Source organism: Drosophila kikkawai, chromosome 2R (genome assembly GCF_030179895.1).
Source record: "Drosophila kikkawai strain 14028-0561.14 chromosome 2R, DkikHiC1v2, whole genome shotgun sequence".
Taxonomy (NCBI): Eukaryota; Metazoa; Arthropoda; class Insecta; order Diptera; family Drosophilidae; genus Drosophila; species Drosophila kikkawai.
This window is the reverse complement of record NC_091729.1, coordinates 18,873,567-18,892,410: the sequence shown is the minus strand read 5'-3', so window position 1 is coordinate 18,892,410 and position 18,844 is coordinate 18,873,567. Positions and strand designations below refer to the sequence as shown.

Below are 18,844 nucleotides of genomic sequence, written 5' to 3'. Positions count from 1 at the left end.
ACTCTTCTATTTAGTATCCAGCTTCTACAATTAAAAACCCATAATACTTGCATTTGCATGAGGACTTGTGCCTGGGCGATAACCCACTCCATCCTGTTCCAGGTGTGCTCTGAGCACCATTGAAAGTAACGGCTTTTTCCACGAGTCCTTTGTGGCTGCAATAGTTGCCACCACTATGAGCTGGGCAAACACTTTCAACCCTCCTCGGGCGAAATCAACGCACGGCAGATGTGCGAGTTGAGCGATCGAGGCGCAGGACATGTTCCCTATCGCAGGACATATGCGGGATATCTCTCTCTTTCTCTCTCTCTCTCTCTCTCTCTTAGTGGATAGATCCACACGGGGTAGCGCCGAAAATGCTTGTTTAATTACAGGACCAACCTGGAAACAAACTTCCCTTTATCCCGAATCGGGTTGGGTTGAGTGGGCTTGGTCCTGTTTCTGTTGCACTTTCCGTGCTCCTGTCGGTACAGTTTTATTGTTGTCCTTGTTTACATGTGATTCCATATGCTGCGCATTTCCTTGATGAAATTTTAAAGCATAAATTGTTGCTTTTCGTTTCCTGAAAATATTTGCTGTGCGCAAAAAGCAAATAAAATGCAAACAATATGGTTGTGTGTGTATATATTTTTATAATGCTTACCTGCTGGTCAAATGAAATTGCATAACCAAATAGTTTTAACTGAGGCATTTAGAAGATGTACTTTTATTTGCAGTAAGAATGCCTCCTGCCATATCCTGGCACATTTTTGGTTTTAGACTTTCGAAGGGAAAACTGCCATTTGATATTTTAATTTCACAAAGTGAGCCACTGAATGAAAATCGAATTTTTGCCGACAGACAACAGACTTGGTACCCTAGAAATATTTATGTAATTTGTTAGAAATTGAATGGTTTTAACAGAGTTCAGCTTTCCGCATATTCCACCGGGAAAAGAGGCTTATGAAAGAGTGCAGGGAATGTTGACCTCCTTGGGTTTATCCTCTAGCCGGAAATTGTTAAGCAACTCACTTGCCTACGTTCATACATTCACTTACCCCATTCATTCATTCACTCACCGACTTAGTCCTGCCTTGATTCATTCAGTTATTCGTTGGTCATGCAAATCCCGGGCACACAAATTTACACCTTGGGTGCAGTTTGCAAAGCCCGGATAATCCGCATTAGTTGCAGAATGCAGACGGCCTCAGGACACCGAACGAGACCGGACCGGCAGAGGCTAAGACCCTTTCCAATCCGAAAGGACCATGTGGTTATAGGGCTTAGTTTCGCCCGCTAACTGATGCTATTACGCTATTTGCACAGGACACAGGCGGAGGCACAGGCAGAGGCACTGGCAAATTGAATCGTGTTTTGTCGAGCATTTCATTTCGGCATTTGTCAAATGTCGAATATGTCCGGACTGGCTTCGGTCCTAAAAGTCCTTAAAACCCCAAACAGAAACAGAAACCAATGAAATATGTATGTTTTGCCCATCGCTCGTCGCTGCCCATTGCCAATTGCATATTGCAATTTTAATTTTTCAATTCATTTTATGTAGAATATCTGTCCGAGTCGATGTCCCTAGCCTCCCCCGGCCAACTGGAGTCGGAGAGCCACAGGGGTGCCACAAATAACAAATTGCTTGTCATTGGCATTGCCTCAGCCTCAGCTTCGGCCTCGACCCCAAACTGGGGCCATTCCTCGCAGGGCCTGGCCCATAGCATTTACAATTTGAATCTCGATTAGAATTCATTGAGTTCCCGGCATTAGTTAGCTATCAGCCTCTAAGCATGCACAGTGGTTGGAATGGGTAAATTTCGTCCTGTAAGAATTTGTAAATTTAAATATATTTGAATAAATTTTTAGTACATTTCTGTGATCTCTTTACAATCTAATTGAAATATTCTTAATGCCTTAAACCCAAAGAGTCCGCTTTATTGAGCTTTTATTCCCAATTCTTGCACAAGTCCCAGCACCTTGCGCCTTTGCAGTTTGTCATTGGGGGTTTTTGGCAGGCTATCTATAAAATAAATACCTCCCCGAATGTGATAGGCCCCACTCAAGTGCCGCTCCACAATGCTCCGGATTTGTTCCGCCTGCAGGCGCTCACCCTCCAGGCTTTTGGTTCTCACAACAGCGCAGGCCGTGAGGTTGGTGGACACCTGATCCGGAATGCCAAAGACACAGGCCTCACTAACGCCCGGTAGTCTGAGGATGAACTCCTCTATCTGCTCGGGATAGATCTGGAAGTTGTTAAACTTGAAGACATCGGTATCACGCGTCTGGATGTATAGGTAGCCCTCGCTGTCCAGGTAACCAATGTCGCCGGTGCGGAACCACAGTCCATCCGAGCTGAGGGCTCTCCTGGTGGCCTCCGGATTCCGGTAATAGCCCTCCCACTTGTATCGCAAACGGGCGTATATTATGCCCACTTCATTAATTCCCAGCGGCATCTTCAATTTGTCCAGGACACGCAGCTCCACATTCCGCATGACCTTGCCCTCGCAGCCCACCGGACCGCCCACATTTTTGCTCAGCCCTCCCATTTCCGAGAGGCCGTAGCCCACGATGAATCGTTGGTTTCCAATCAGTTCGTACATCCGCCGGGAGACTGCCTTGCACACCTTGGAGCCAGCTCCGATCAGCACCCTTACAGAGCTGAGCTGGGCCTTCAGCTCCATAAGATCGCAATCGTGTTTGGAGAGCAGGGCTATTTGGTGCGAGGCCAGAAAGAGGAAGGTCACCTTGTGACTGGCCACCAACTGCAGAAGATACTCCACGCTGTAGGGCCTGTTGGTGATAATGCGACGGCAGCCGTTGAGGAGGGAGGCCAGCAGGATTATAGTTCCCGATATCCAGTAGAGGGGACTGAACGAGAGCAGTATGCTGTCCCTGGTGTAGGTGTTGGGACTGCAGAAAATTAAGCAAAGTATTATTATTATAATACTTATAAGCAATATGCCTTAACAACCTTTTATTAGTTATTGAAATTCAAAGGGAGATATATTAACAAGGCTTATAGAACTATAATCCTCACTTACTTTTTGCAATTGCAGAGCAGACTTCGATGGGATCGTGTCACACCCTTGGGCATTCCCGTAGTCCCCGAAGAACAGACAATAAAGGCCGTATGATCTCCATGCAACTTTGGACAGGGAACATAGCTGAAATGAAGGGGAGATTTTTTCAAATATTTTATTTAAATGTTAACCGATCGACTTACGCTGCAGCCGTAATAGATTCATCATCATTGAGCAGGACACTTATGTCTAGCACTCCTTCTAGTTGTCCATTGACCAGATATATCCTGGCAGGGTTGATCAATCTCTCGTTGACGGACTTTATTATGTGATAGTTCTCCACATCGCAAAAGATGAGCTTGGGCTCAGTGATGTCATACATATACTTGACAGTCTCTAAAAGAACAAAAAACAGATCCAAAAGATCATCCAACCATTCTTTTTGATTCTTTCAACTTGTTACAAGTCGGACAGCGTCTTACCCTCTGTGAATTCCGGATGCAGTGGGTTGATAGGGATGCCCCTTAGCAAAGCCGCGATAACCACGCTGGTCAGGTAGGTGGAGTTGTTGGCCGAGATGCCGACGACATCGCCCCGCCGCAATCCCAGCCGCTTGAAGGCCTGAGCGAGGCGGGCGCTCTGCTGGGCCAGCTGGCTGCCGGTGAGCTCCTGGCCCGTAGGATCGCAGTGCTGCATCACCTGGTCGGCATTGATCTGTAGCACGCGCATGATGACCTCGCCCAGGGTCATCTCCGGACCGTAAAAGTCCTTGCCCCGCGGTCCAAACCAAGTCCGCGAAGCGGCGTCGTAGTGTACCTCGCAGCTCATCGTGCTGGCGAACGAATAAGTGATTTATTGCGCCTCATTTGGGTCTTATATGGCACCGGCTAGAGGAAACAAAAGCGGAGCTGCTAATTAGTCGGACACGCTGCGTCGCCCCAAGACGCCGATGCCGCATGCCTGTCCCCGGTGACATCTAAAATAGATGCTGATTTACTCATTCGCATCTCTTGCTGGCCGCTAATCAAAACCGGCAGTCCACCAGACAGGCCAGATATGGAAACTTTTTGATAACTCGAAAGCCTCTTCGGCTGACTCATTGTGTTTACTTCTGCAGAGCACGACTTTGTCCAACAGGTGACATTTATTTATAACAAAGATTGCCTCACAGATGGGTGGTGGCCTCACTCAGCTCCGGCCAGATTCTCCTTCGCTGCACTTTGTTGTTCTGCGTCTTCGGGAGATTGTCCACAAAGAAGACACCGCCCCTTATGTGAAAGGCCTCGCTCAGGTGTTGCTCCACGATTCCCTTTACATCCCGATCGGTGAGCTGCTCCCCCCACTCATTCTCCTCTCGGACCACGGCGCAGGCTGTGAGATTGGTGGACACCTCGTCAGGTATGCCGAAGACGGCCACTTCATGGACTCCTGGCAGGTGCAGTATAACGTCCTCGATCTGCTTGGGATAGATGGGAAAGTGGTTGTACTTGAAGACGTCGCTGTCGCGTGTCTGGTAGTGCAGGCAGCCTTCGTCATCGAAGTAGCCGTGATCCCCCGTCAGCAGCCACTTTCCGTCGGGCGTGACCGTCACCTGGGTGTCCTGCGGGTTGTGGTAGTAGCCTCCCCAGCGGAAGTTGAGTCGCGCCAGAATCTGACCCGTCTGGTTGGGACCCAGGGACTGACCCTGTCCATCAACCAGTCGCACCTGAATGTTTCGCAGCAGCTTGCCCTCGCTGCCCAGCGGGCATCCCACATTCTTCGAGATACCTCCGATCTCGGAGAGACCATAGAGCACGGCAAACCTGTCGGCGCCCAGCAGCTCGTACAACTGCCGCCAGATGCCCAAGGGAACCTTGGATCCACTGCAAACAAACGACTGGACACACTGCATTTTCTCGGCCAGCTGAAACCGTTCGGGACTGCGGGCCAAGAGGGCCATGTGGTGGGGAACGGTAAGCACGAAGCTCACCTGGTGGCGCTCCACCAGGTCCGCAAAGTACTCCACACTGTAGGGACGGTTGGTGATGATCCGGCGACACCCATTGACCAGAGAAGCGAGCAAGGTGAAGATGCAGCTGATCCAGTAGAGCGGACTAATGCAGAAGAGCACTGTCTCCGAGGTGAAGAGCTGAGGGCTGACGGGTTATCAGGCATTAAGGAAAAGCTTGGAGGGAACGCCACAAACAACTCACATTTTGGCATTGTTCAGGAGGCTGCGGTGCGAACGGCTTACGCCCTTGGGCAAACCAGTTACGCCCGAGGAGGTGATTATGAAAGCCGTGTCATCGCCGCTCAAATGCGGGCAGGCAAAACTGAAAGGTCGAGGCGGAAGGTTAGGGGTTTGCTACCATTATACGGTGTCTGGCCTACGTACAGGGTCTTCTCGTCGTACTCGGTACAGCCATCTGCTAGCAGATCCTGAATGTTGCGAACTCCTGGCAGTGTTCCGGTGAGCAGGATGAGCTCCGTTTTGAACTTGAGACTGCTCTTGACCGCGCTCAAGGTCTCGTAGTTGTCCAGGTCGCAGAATATAACCTTGGGCTTGGTGATCTCGTACATATAGGCCGTAGTTTCTGATGGGTATATAAAACATTTTAAATTCTTCTTTGATTTTTGTACTACAGACTTACCAGAATCAAAATCCGGATGCAGTGGGTTGATGGGAGTGCCATTGAGCAGAGCTGCAATGACCACTTCGGTGAGGTAAGTCGTATTCTTGGCCGAGATGCCCACCACATCGCCCCGCTGTAATTTTAGCCGCTGGAAAGCATGGGCGAGACGGCGGCTCTGCTCCAAGAGCTGCCCTCCGGTGAGCTCCTCACCCGTGGGATCAAACACCTGCATCACCTTGTCGGAGTAAAGCCGCAGGATGATTAGGGCCACCTCGCCGAGCGTCATATCCGGACCATAGTACTCCTTGTCCTTCGGGCCCGACCATATCTTCTCAAAGCTGTCGTATTTGGTGGCCGCCATTTGGCTCGCACTGATTTCTCGATTCCTGTCGGACGGTCGATGGGACAAAACAAAACTTCCACGCACAGCAACTGAGTTTCGGCGAGTGTGGCCTGGCCTATATATATAGGCCACCACCACCTCGGTCGGCGGCAGAACTAGATGTGCGATCTGCTAATTGCCCAGACACGTTCTCCGTAGCCATGCCCTCGCCCCGTGCCCGCTGCCCGCTGCCAGCCCCTCTAATAAACTCTGGCGACAGTTGGCGCTGTCGAATTGTCAGATTTGTGTGTTTGGGCATAGCACATGAGCCTGAACGCGAACTGACACTGGTATCGGTCCCGCAGGGATGTCATTGCGGATGTCTGAATCCCAACTGGTTCCCAACTCCAATTATTTGGGATTTTGGGGGGTAGCTTTAAAGCCGTTTGCCAGAGGGGTCTATGTATATTTATATGCTGATTGGAGTGGTGGCCTCATCAATAACCATTCATCATCGAATCCCAACTATCCTGTGATTTTATTTACCTAACCAAGGGGCATAAATAAGGTAAATGTTATTCTTTGGGTAACATGTTCAGCATGTTCTTCGTGCATGGAACCACAGTGCCGGGAGGGATTCAGTCTCTGTTCGCCGCCTGGCAATTGCATAATTTCTACGATTAAACACGAGCTGAGCTCCAGCCCCTCCGGAGTCCGGGCGTCTCACTTCCCCCGACTCTGCTCTGCGGTTGTCGCACGATTCCTGGTTCTGCGCCAGGTGGATATATACGCGCAGTCGTCTATATATGTATAAATGGCATGTGCAACCGCAGAGAGATAGAGTCGCATCCTTGATGGGCACACGCTTCATTTGCGTGCTTAGTTAGGAAATCAAGCGTATGGCTCCGGGACACCGATAGAAGCGGACAAGGGGCGGGAGCAGTCAGAACTTAAAATGCAAGGAGCATCCATCCACCTGCAGTTGGGGCGGAGTGGGTTGGTCTCTCTCTTTGAAACTTTGTTGCGTAGCCGGGTAAAAAGTTACCCAGCATTGGCGGACGGAACTTGGGGTGCGGCAGAGATAGTCCTGAGTCCTGTGCCGAGTGAAAAGCACGGATTTGCCTTGCCTTTGCCAGGGGCAGGTCTGATTCATTGATTTCACTTAAATTCTCTTGATGCTGCCAACTAAACTTAATTAATTACGCAGTCGGCAGAAATGTGCAACAAACTGGCAAACTGGAGTGGGTAAAACTCTGTGATCAGCAGCTAATAAAAGTTGCGATCAACTTTTTTATTGCCGTTTTATGACCAGGACTCGACGACGACTTGACTGGGGCACAAAACAAGGCGACTGCAAACAACTTGTGCCACATTTAACTAACTTCAAATCTCGGCAATTAACTGAAAGTCACCCACAGCGAGAGTCCCCAGACGCCCCGACATGGCAAATGTAATCAGGCCCAACATTATAATTAACCGCAAAATGCAGTCCACCAGCCAGGAACCCAACGCCGAGCACTATGTCCTGCAGCCCCTTTCCTCGCTGGCCTGCTGCTATTAAAACTTTTACGACAAGTAGGCGAAAAAAAAAAATTACTTAATTAAAATGATTGACTAAACAGAAAAGTTTGTGCGAAATCATTTTTGCTTTTTTCTCCCTCCTCGTAACTAGCTGGGCATACTTTTCCGGAACAATAGTTCTTTCCGGTTTGCGGTCCGCCCTATATATCTGGCCCTCTCGCTTCCTCCTAGCCCTTGCTCTTTTGCGCTTATTTATTGTTTGCCTTTGGCCGGAGGCTGTGAACATTTTTTCTTCTTTTTTTTTTGTGCCTCGCGTGAAGGGCGGAGGGCGGAGTGCTCCAGTCCAAGAGAACCTTAGATGCGACAGCAGCTTGTTGTTCATCTAACAAATTAACGAACGCCTCGAGTGTTGTTGCGTGCTATCCCCCTCTCACTTGCTCCTTAACCGAGAAAACTTTGAAGTGTTAATGAATTGAGCGGCAGTGGGAGCAAGCGAGATGCCAGAGAGAGGGAGAGAGCCAGATAGGCAGAGTAATGACCGTTGGCCGCTTTTGTGGTCAATTTTCTGGTAATTGAAATTATGATTTAATTTAATTTGCCACAAAAAGTGTTGACAGTGAGATAAGAATCAAAAGAAAAGGCCAAGGGGACGGGAGCAAGTCAAGCTAAAGAGATTAATATCATATCTTGATGGGAAATTACAAATAATTCGAGTTAATGTTGACACAAGATAAATCTAAAATGTCAATGCTTTTATTTGTCAGAGTCAACTTGAAGATAATATATTGCATATTTCAAGCAAAGCCACCAATTCAACCCTTGACCCTTTTAAAGCTGTAATTAAATTAATCAACTCAAAATCCCCTATTCTCCCGATATATACATACATATGCTAATGGCATTCAAGTGATAATCGGTCCAACAGGACTGAATAATTCAAATGGGATTATGTAATGTGGCATTTAATAATTCACATGCGAGAGATGTGTTTTAGGCGTCATTACAAATCGTTACAACACTAATAATCCGTCCAAATGAGTCATTAACAATTAATTAGAGCGCCTTATAGACGGCTCTCAAGTGTTTGTGTCTGCAAACACACAAGGACGTGCACACACACACACCCCCCTATGCATAATGGATGTCATGGAAGGCGGTGGGAAAGCGGAGGAAAATGAAGGAAAACGGAGTTCTATTTTACTGCACTTTCAAAACTGGCTTTGTGTGCGGTTGCCACAAAACCAATTACAGCTCGATTCCAAAGCTTTTTCACTTTGAGCCGAAATCGGTGCCACACACACACACAGTTAACCCCAAGGAAACTAGGCAGCTGCCTAATAGAGCAAAGTCGTGGAACGAGAAGGACTTAGTCCCTGGTGGCATATAAAAAGCATTTAATTTAAATGATGTTCAAATGCCTGGGATGCTAACTGTTGATACAGCTGAGGAGCTACTTACTGCTGGATTTAACTATAATCCACTCGAAGTGGCATAGAGTTACCTCACTTTTCCTCTAGCCTCTAGTTTTATAGTCTTAGATAATTCCTATTTATTTAAAGCATTTATTTCTCTTGTTTAACAGCTCGTTCTTACTGCAAACGAAATGCATTTTTAATTTCACTTTCAGCTGCACTCTTGAACTTTTGTGTTAACTACTGATCTTTCACTCGCTTTAACGCCCACTGCCAACACCTGCTACTAAAGTCCCACCGTTTACGGCTTTTCCAGCAACGGAAAATGAGTTGCCAAAAAATTTTAATTAGAAAATTCGCACATATGCACCTAATGTGCCCCGTTAACGGGTGCCATTGGGCGGAAGAGGAGGGAGCATGCAGTGGGACGGGGCCAGGAAATCGCCATTTCCGATTAGGCACCTGGCAGGACTAACTGGCAATTGTTACCTGGCAACTGTGCCACCTGCCCATCGACAAAGGCCATTCGCAATTGTCGCCGCTTTTCGAGGTGCATGAGTGTGGAAAAGCTCTTTCCATAAGCCCCAGCACAGGTGTGTTCAACAGAATAGTTAGTTGTGGCTTTAAAATTAAAAAATGTTGTAAATTAAATTTATTATTTTTATGAAGAATTTTTCTGTTATTTTATTAGGAAAGTCGTGCCACTGAAAGTCTTAAAATTTTCTAATAAAATAAGCGAAAAATACATTAATATATTTTTTAAATGAAAAAGTAGGATTATATTATATTTTTAAATACTTTAAAATCAGTTTAACTTCAAGTTATTTTTAGCTTTGTTCAAAGAATTTTTGTTTTTACGCCTAAAATAAAAATTCCACATTGTTGCATTTAGGTGTTAGTGGAAAAGTGTGACAGGACCTGGCCATAAGTGTGATTGCACGGGTATGCTGTTGCCAATTAAACTGTTCATTTTGCCGGATTTTCTTTGTTTTGAGCCACTCGCAAGAGCGTCATGTCAGCCTTGTTTGCCACTGCCAATTGATGCCTCATAATTGCTCATTAACCCAACAATCGAGGGGCTCGCGAACAATTGCCATTTAATTACACAGCATTTCAATTCAATGTTGGACAATTTAATATTCGGTGACAATGAAATCAGGAATATATTTGTGTTCAAATGAACATGATTCGAGGCATACTTTTGGGTGCCACTCAGTCGTTTCCTCGACTACCTTGGTCAAGCAACTTTCCCCTGCTTCGTTTAGTTCAGACAATAAAATATATCATTCCACTTTTACCAGATTTTTATTTGTGAACCAATTCCCTTGACTCGTTCCGGGCCAATTGAGCTGACAACGAAAACACTTTGCCGGCTATTTAAGCCAAAAGGCAGACGAACAAAACAAAACTTTAATTTACTTGTGGTCAACTTCGGTGCCCCTCCGTCTCAGTTCGTCCCTTTCCATTACTGGCACCGCTGGCTGTACATAAAACATAATAAAAGCAAATACAGCAGAAAAAGCAGGGGGCAGCAGAGATAAAAAAAAATTAATTTTGCACAAACTAAAGCCTTAGAAAATTTATGCTCTGCCTGCATAAACAAAAGCACATAACGAAAGGCAAAAGGCAAAAAACAAGAACGAAAAACAAGCAACAATTCAATTCATTGGCTGTGAAAGATGCAGACATGGGCAAGCTCGTGGTCAAAACGCACTGGCTGACCGGAGGACGAACTTTTTGCTGGCACAAAAAAAAAAAAATGGGGGAACTGCAGAGGACAGAGATGGAGGAAGGAATATAGGGGCAGGACGGTGGCCAGGAGTCATGCCATTCCTGCATTGCGAAGACGGCGTTGCAGCTAACCGCAGGCATTCAATTCAACTAGAAAATACAACTTTGCTGCTGCTCCAGCTCCAGCTCCAGTTCCTGCTCCTGCTCCTGCTGTTCTGACTGCTACTGCTGCTGCTGCTGCGTTTTTATTAGCTCAGACACAATGCAAAAAGCCTCTGACTGCCAGGACCTGCGTATAAATAATGAAAACGGAGCAACAACAACAGGGCTGGCAACATCCTTACGCAGCATTAACAGCCAAAGAAAAATACTGGAAAAGTAATTCTCTTGCAAAAATAGAAACATACAAAAACAGGACGAAAGTCAGTCCAAGCTTGAATCGAATCTGAAAGTATCCTATTTTACTTTTGACTTGGATAAAAATATATAGTAAATTTATAATAATAAAATATTATTATAATTACATTTTTAGTTCACACTTTTAATAGTCAATGTATTTCGAGAAAGAGTCCTTCAAAAAACCCCACAAATTATTCTAAAAAGAAGTCTACACTTCGATTTTAGTTATGGAATAAAAGAATTCACTTTCTTACATTACAAAAATACTCGGTACTGGGGCGGAGGTATACAAAAAAAACGCATTTAAAGTTCCCCAAGCAATTGGAGCGAAGCGCAGAACTTTTTACTCCTGCTGCTGTCAGTGGGTTAAGTGCACGAACACCAATAGTCCTTCCACCAGTGCACACATACAGACACCAGGGCACATAGTCATGCTGCAAATTCGATGCATTGAAACCATCATTAATCAGGCAGTAGCGAATGGCAACGAATGGCAAGGAGCCTCGCAGAAACTTCCCTACCTTCTCTCGCACATCAAGGACTGCCATCGCCAAACCGCTCCTTTAGGCTTCCCAATTCGACCCTGCAAATTATGCAGTATTTTCCCAGGAAATTTCAAACAAATGTTGATTTAAGATTGAAATTCTAATTTGAGAATCTGTAAGAATATTTGACGAAAGTTCACTTAATTTTAGCTTCCATTAAATCTTTGAATAGCTGATACTCTTCATGTAACTTTTCTCATGCTGAAAGATGTCTTTGAAATGGGGTATTCTTAATTTTCGTTGTTTTTAAATACCTGCTTTATTAAACGTTTGATTCCTGAGCTGGCTTGCGTGTGACTTAGTTGTGGAGTTTGGGGGGGCAGTGAAAATGTCACACTCGGGTCACACGGCGCGTCCTTGCCGGTCTGACGTCCTTGCGTGTGTCGCATGTGCTCTGCGTCCTTGCGCCCGCCAACGAGTTATAGCTTACTCCCAGCTGCCACAGCACCTGCAACCATCCACCCACTTGGCTAAATCCTTCCATATCCTGTCGAGTGTGTGTGTGTGTGGGAGGTGCAATTTATTTTGTGCTCTGGTGCTCGACGACGACGACGACTGCGTTCTACTCCTGATGTAATTAGCGAAGTTTACCGTTGTGTATTTTTATAATACTATTTCCCCCTGCAGTCCCCATCTCCGGGTTAACAAATTGAGCACTCGAAGGAGGATTTACTTTCATTAGCGTTTGATTTACGCTTCCAATTCCGCTTGAAGTTATAGCACAGCGTCCTGCCGGGATATATGAATATGCAGGTTTAGAGATGGGAAGGATAATATTTTTTAGGTACATTTATAAAGATTTAAGGTACCTAAAGATGAGTGAAAAACTTAGTTTGCACATCCTTAAGATCAAATTTTAATTTGAACCTTAAACAAGAAAGGAAGCTAACTTCGGCACGCCGAAGTTTGTATACCCTTGCAGATTGGTTTTGATGTTTATTTTATAGATTTAAATGCTGAAAACACTCACAAAACAGAGTTTCATTACATTTTACCTATACTTATTATGTTTACAGTTTGACAGTTACAGTTTTACATTCTCAGCTTTATATATTTTATACATTTACCGATCGCTTCTATGGCAGCTATAAGATATAGTTGTCCGATTTTTATGAAATTTATACCAAAATTCTAGAATAATAAAAAAAACGTATATCTCAGAGTAAATAAAAATGCGTTGAAAAACAACGAAGCTATAATTTTATTTCTATTAATTTCTCGATCGTTCCTATGGCAGCTATATCATATAGTCGTCCGATTTTCATAAAATTTTTACCAAAATTCTGGAATAATATAAAATGGCTATATCTCAAAAATGATGCAAAAATATTGAAAAACAGCCAAGTTATACTTTTTTTTCTAAAAATTTATCAAACATTTGTATGGCAGCTATATGATATAGTCGTCCGATCCGGCCCGTTCCGACATATATAGCAGTGAGAGCATATAGAAGACTATATGCAAAGTTTCATTCAGATAGCTTTAAAACTGAGGGACTAGTTTGCGTAGAAACAGACAGACAGACAGACGGACAGACGGACAGACAGACAGACGGACAGACGGACAGACAGACAGACGGACAGACGGACATGGCTAGATCGACTCGGCTGTTGATGCTGATCAAGAATATATATACTTTATAGGGTCGGAAACGTCTCCTTCACTGCGTTGCAAACTTCTGACTGAAATTATAATACCCTGCAAGGGTATAAATATAATTATTTGCATTAAATAAATGCCCCACAAGCTACATTTTTTTTTTTTCAATATAAATAAAGGAATATTCTTGGGTACAACAACCGGAAAAATCTCCAACACTGTCGGCTTGTTTGCTGGCCCTGGCAGTGAGTGGAAAATTGTATGTCAATTGAATGGCCAGAAATCACTGTTTAAATTTGCATGCATTTGCAAAGGCAATCGGGCCAAAGGACAGAGGACAAAGGTCGCAGGACGCAGGACGCAGGACGCAGTCCAGGCGGAAGCAGGTCAGCGGGATAACAACCAGCGGACTCTTAGAGCAACCGGCAACGGTTAACGCGCAGTTGCCGCATGCATAAAACATAAGGATAACGAACGGAGCACCCACAGGACAGGACAATCAGGACAGCGACTGAGACCGGGACCGGGACTGGGACAGGTTGCTGCTGCTGCTGATACAGGACCCTGCCGGAGGCATTGTATAATTAAAATTGCATTCAGATGCAAATGCAAATGCGAGTGTAAGCTACAAAGCGTAAGGCGAGCGAACGCTCACAGATTAGACAACATCCTCTCGGTGCTGCTCGCTCCATTCATGATCCTGACCGAGCCTTGGAACAGAGGTAGCAGGACCTTTGTTGTGTGGGCCGGTCTTTGGAAATCCTATTAGCCGCATATCGGCCCTGTTCAATGAGGCGATGAGGAACACATTAGGGCCTGGGGATTTACACGGACTTTGGCCAGTTTAGTGCAGCAAAGTCCTGGCCAATTGTGCCTGCCCTGCCCGAGCGGGTGTTGGCCCAAAACAACAAAGCGCATCCGTTCTACCTGAAGGTGAATTACTGCCTCCTTCCTGGCAGATCCTTAAGCTCGCTCGCTTGCTCGCATCGCACGCATGCCTGGTGATAAATTTCAATTTATGAAATAACTTCCCTCTGGCATATTGCATTCGTGCCGTAGCTAAGTGCTTTTTTATCCCATGCAAATCCCGGGCTGAGCGGCGTACGCCAGGAATTTGAATGGATATCCATTGATGCCGGGCATACTTTCCGAGTTCATTGCATTTTCGCACCTCGGATTAAGTCAGCAGCCAGCAGCAGCGGGGTACAAATGGGCGCGGCACGTCACCTCTTGCCGCTCTTCAGCGGCTTAGGTGCACACGTGTCCCGGCAACAGGTAACAATTGTTGCACTGCCCGCAGGTCGTGTGCCGCTTCACCTGGCCGGGCACGCGCGCTCCACAGAGCCCGCCAGGTGACTCCTTGGCCGGTACAATGTCAAATGCGGGCCAGAAGGGGTGGTGGTGGCACACGTGCGCCTCTAATTGAAATGCAATGCGAGTGCTCCACACTCGAAAACCTAGTTCACGGCAATTTTTGTAAAAATATACCATACATTCGTCTGCCAGCACTCACCTGGCCAGGCCCTCAAGGCACTAAGCATACATACATATGTATTTATTTATTGGAATTTGTTAAAAATATTTCACAGTTGTGTATCCTTTTGTGTGTTTGCTTTTTCAGAGCTTAACAAATATTTTGCATAGCAAACTAATAGGTGAAAAAGTATAAAATACGACATTCTTAGAATTACTACAATTACTGTAATGTTTTAATTGTTGTATGCGAAATATTTTAATTTAATATTATACATTGTTTTGTGCTTGGAACATTTGTAAGGGTTTATATTTTTTAATAATAATATTTTTAGACAAAGTTTACTTTCAACAAAAGTTTCTATAACCATAACCAATTACCTTGATATAAAAAAAAAATCTTAAAAAATTATGAAAACATCATACATTCTATTTAACTAAAATCCTTCCTATTTCCCTTTTGTCAAGTGCATAAAAATCGCATTTATGCTGGATATCCAAGCATAAACTAGAGCTTCCGCAGATGCCTTGGCTGATGTGCTCCACTAGTTGAGCTCACAATGCACAAACAATAATGCGATTAGATTTGACAAATCCAATTTCGATGACACTCGCTAGCACAACATTAATGAACTGCAAATATTTGTCCCTCACTTTCCATTTCCCTTCCCATTGCCCCGCTGTGCGGCGCGTGGCTTGCGTTTCAATATTTGCTGCATGTAAATTTAAGCTCGCCCAATCGAGTGCAACAAATCGCAGCTCAACAGCATATCATACTTTGCATATTAATGCCACCGGCAGAGACAGCTCCTAGTCGTGGCGAACAACTCCACGGTGGATTCACTGCAGCGGCTAGGAATGTCACCACCAAAGCACAGTGGGATTCGAATCAAAGCCCGAGGGCATTAATAGAGAAGAGGAGAAAGCAGCAGGTGATGGCTTTTATATGAAACTTAAACTTTAAAGATTATTTTTAATTATTTACAATTAATATAAATAAAAGCATACTTTTGGGAATTAAAGAAATCCAAATACCCTTTAAAGTTCACACCAAAACAAGAACCGTCACCCAAATTTCTAAGGAAAATTGAATTGGATAAAGTAAAATATTTTATATTTTAAAATACCTCTAAAAGTAGCCAAGTTTAATTGATTTGAAAGCACGTCAACAAAAAATCATTGCAAATATTGATACTATTGATAATAATAATTATATTAAGTACCTCTACCCCGCTCCTCCCACTGTGCCCCGCCAGCGCTTCAAGGGCAAGTGCCAAGTGCCGAATGGCAAAGCATCAGCTCCAGAGCAAATGCTGCAAATGAAAGAAGGAAAATTATTTGTTTTCCCTCATTGAAAATCGCGCAGAGTCCGCGCGCTGTACGAGAAAAAATGAGAGAATGGCTGAATAAAATGTAAATGAAATTGTGTTGGGATTGGAAATGGTAATATGAAAGTGGCAGCGGGAATGAGAAAGAAAGGCCATGATAGCGAATTGATTGGCGAAGCTTCAAGGAGAGGAGACTTTGCAAAAGTGAAATTTCAATGAGTTTGTTGCACAAAGATTTTTAATCGGACTCTGGTGGCAACTAGGATTCGGCCACAAATAGAGCATGAAGGGTTTTAATATTGCCAAAGAATATTAATAGCGGTTTTTTAGACTTTAAGTTGATTAATCGAAGTGGAAAGTGCAAGCAGTGTTCAAAAACCCTGTACTTAACTCCAATAAGAAAATGGGTACAAGCAGGGACCCAAAACCATGTATGTAAGCAGTGCAAAATGACCTACCAAAAGTCTATCTATCTTTAAACACAGGTTAAATTAAATTTAAGTATTAACAAATACAGTAAATATATAAACCTAGCTAACTTAAACCGTCACAACGATTAACTTTTAATCTGTTTCAGACACTTTATCGTTATTTTTCAGCTATCCCTCTTTGGCCACTGGTGGCACTCAAATCGAGAGTGTCTTTTCCGAACCCCTTTTTATATTTTGACACATTATTTTCGCTTTGGCACTTCCCGAACTGCATCCCCCTAGAGCTGAGATCCAAGGATCCAGCAGCTGGCAAGGTTGAAAGGCGCATTTAGGACCCATTACCATTAGAGGACACTTTGCTGTGCTCGAAATCAGCCATAAGCCGTGCCTGGCATCCTTTGGCCAGGACATTTGCATGATTTTTGCAAGAGTAATAAACGTGGCGAGCGAAAAAATGGAAAAAAAAGCTATGGGAATCGACCAAGGGCGATGGTGGCGGAAAGGCCAATGCCAATACTTATTGTCAGGCACGTAGCAGGGACACTTTGCGTCCATTGACATGACCAGCTCTCCTGTTAGCCAGCTCTGTGCCACTCTTCAGGCCAGCCGGCAGTTGTCTGGAGTCATCCTGCAAACTGCAGGAGTCGTGTCCTGGCATAACTGCCTCCTCTCGGACGGATGGGTCAGTTAGTTAGTTGGCATGCAAAATGCTTTATGCACCTATTCACTTTGTCATTGATTTGCAGACTATAAAAATATTCAGGTTAAGCTCTGATCAGGGTTTAACTATATAAAAAAAACCCAATAACAATTATGGTAAATTGGTTGGGTAATTGTTGTCAATTAACCTTTATGATTAATAATTCAAATATTATTTGTTCTGGTTGTTTTTCAAGCATATTATTTGTTGAATGTCATTTGTTTAATTAATTATTGTTTTATTGATTTCTTATGCCAAGGCATTAGAGGGATCAAACTTTGTCAGTAATATAATTTTTTTCAGCTTTACTGCTCCAAAAAAAACCCACTAATGGTCCCATTTTTTCATCGTGTGACCAGTGGCAAAGAGAGCAAAGTATAGACAAATGGAATACTAAAGTGGCATAAACACGGTTATCACTCAGTTGGCCCTCTAGCTGTGTCTGACGTGTAATTCGATAAGCTTGGCTTTAAAAAAAAATAGCCATGGCTCAAATGAGTCGATACACTTTTAATAGTTTTTGCTGCTACCGCTCCTGTGGCTCAGGGGGGGAAAAAGTTCTTGAAACTTTGCAGCTTCCAAAGCAAACTTTTGCGCTTCGATAAACAACAACAAAGGGTCGGGTGGTGCGGTGCTGTGTAGGGGCAAAGGAAGCGCCCGATCCCGGAGTCCGGTCCGAGTCAAAGGCAAAGTGTTGACAGCTTGATGCGACATACAGGGGGACCCTGAACTTTGGACAGCTCGAATGCATTGTATACAAATGCAGTTTCTATTGGCTCAACTGCAGGCCAAGTTTTGCTTTTCAATTTCGAGCAAAACTCGAACAAAAACACAAACACACCAACACACACATATGGAGAGCAGTAACGCCGCTGTGTGCAAAAGTTTTTAGCAACACAAAGCAAGACCTGGCAAAGTTATGTCCCGCTCTCCTTGGGGTATTATTAGAAATTGAATTAGATTTCATTTGGAAGGAGGCAAGATTGCAGGAGCAATCATCATTCGAGATCCACTTAAGGTGCGACACACTGTTTGAGTCAGCCGGAAGAAGATAGGTCTGAAATGGTGTATCAATACAGCAGGATAACTGAATGAAAATATATATTTTTAAGAGATTATAGAAGATTTCATTTCTTTACAACATTTTTGTTATATTTGTATTGACTCCTGTATTATGTTCTTATGTTTGTTTATCTTTTCCCAAAGGTATCCTTGATTAATATTGATAATATCACTGTAATAATATTTTACTTTTGACATCCTTGAATAAATAATGTTATCGATATTTCATAAGTATTGGCAAACTCAACTTCCCTTCCTAACCGGAAGTACCACTGCTTGCAAGCAGTTGGTCCGCCCTCTTCATTTGCCAAGAAAACTCGCGCTGCAGTCACATCGAAAGTTTGCAATCAAAAAACTTAGCTAGAAGCCCAAAATTTGCGTGCTGAAAAAATAACCTTAGCATTAAATAGACTACAAAGTTGTTTTTAACCCACCCGCCCCCGCCTTTTTCCCTTCCCTTGCTAATCCTTTTAATTTTGAACTTTAACTTTCGCCGGGGAGCTAGGAAAATAAGATGGAAAATAACCGAGTAGAACCAAACATGCGACGCACTCGGCGAAAGTTTTTTAATAACAAGGACGAGGCAGATCCATCGCAGTTATCAACGGGGCGGGCGAGGAATAAATTCCGCCCTAAACTGCACGTACACTGCACACATTTCCCTTTCCAGTCCGATGCCGTGACTTTTGTGGCCCGAAAAACCCGAA

The 18,844-nt window shown here is 44.3% G+C and overlaps 2 protein-coding genes across 2 annotated transcripts; both read right to left on the bottom strand.

The window, feature by feature from the left end:
* Positions 1-1,881: 1,881 nt before the first annotated feature.
* Positions 1,882-3,830, bottom strand: LOC108076690 (luciferin 4-monooxygenase). The gene is made up of 4 exons (XM_017169643.2): positions 3,485-3,830; positions 3,206-3,398; positions 3,024-3,146; positions 1,882-2,892 (listed from the first exon to the last, which is right to left on the bottom strand). Exons 1-4 carry the CDS (start codon positions 3,828-3,830, stop codon positions 1,917-1,919), a joined length of 1,638 nt encoding a protein of 545 aa, XP_017025132.1. The 3' UTR covers positions 1,882-1,916.
* Positions 3,831-4,116: 286 nt separating this feature from the next.
* LOC108076691 (luciferin 4-monooxygenase) lies at positions 4,117-6,087 on the bottom strand. The gene is made up of 4 exons (XM_017169644.3): positions 5,633-6,087; positions 5,377-5,575; positions 5,195-5,314; positions 4,117-5,137 (listed from the first exon to the last, which is right to left on the bottom strand). The coding sequence occupies exons 1-4, from the start codon at positions 5,973-5,975 to the stop codon at positions 4,168-4,170; spliced, it is 1,632 nt and encodes a 543-aa protein (XP_017025133.1). The 5' UTR covers positions 5,976-6,087; the 3' UTR covers positions 4,117-4,167.
* Positions 6,088-18,844: the final 12,757 nt, after the last annotated feature.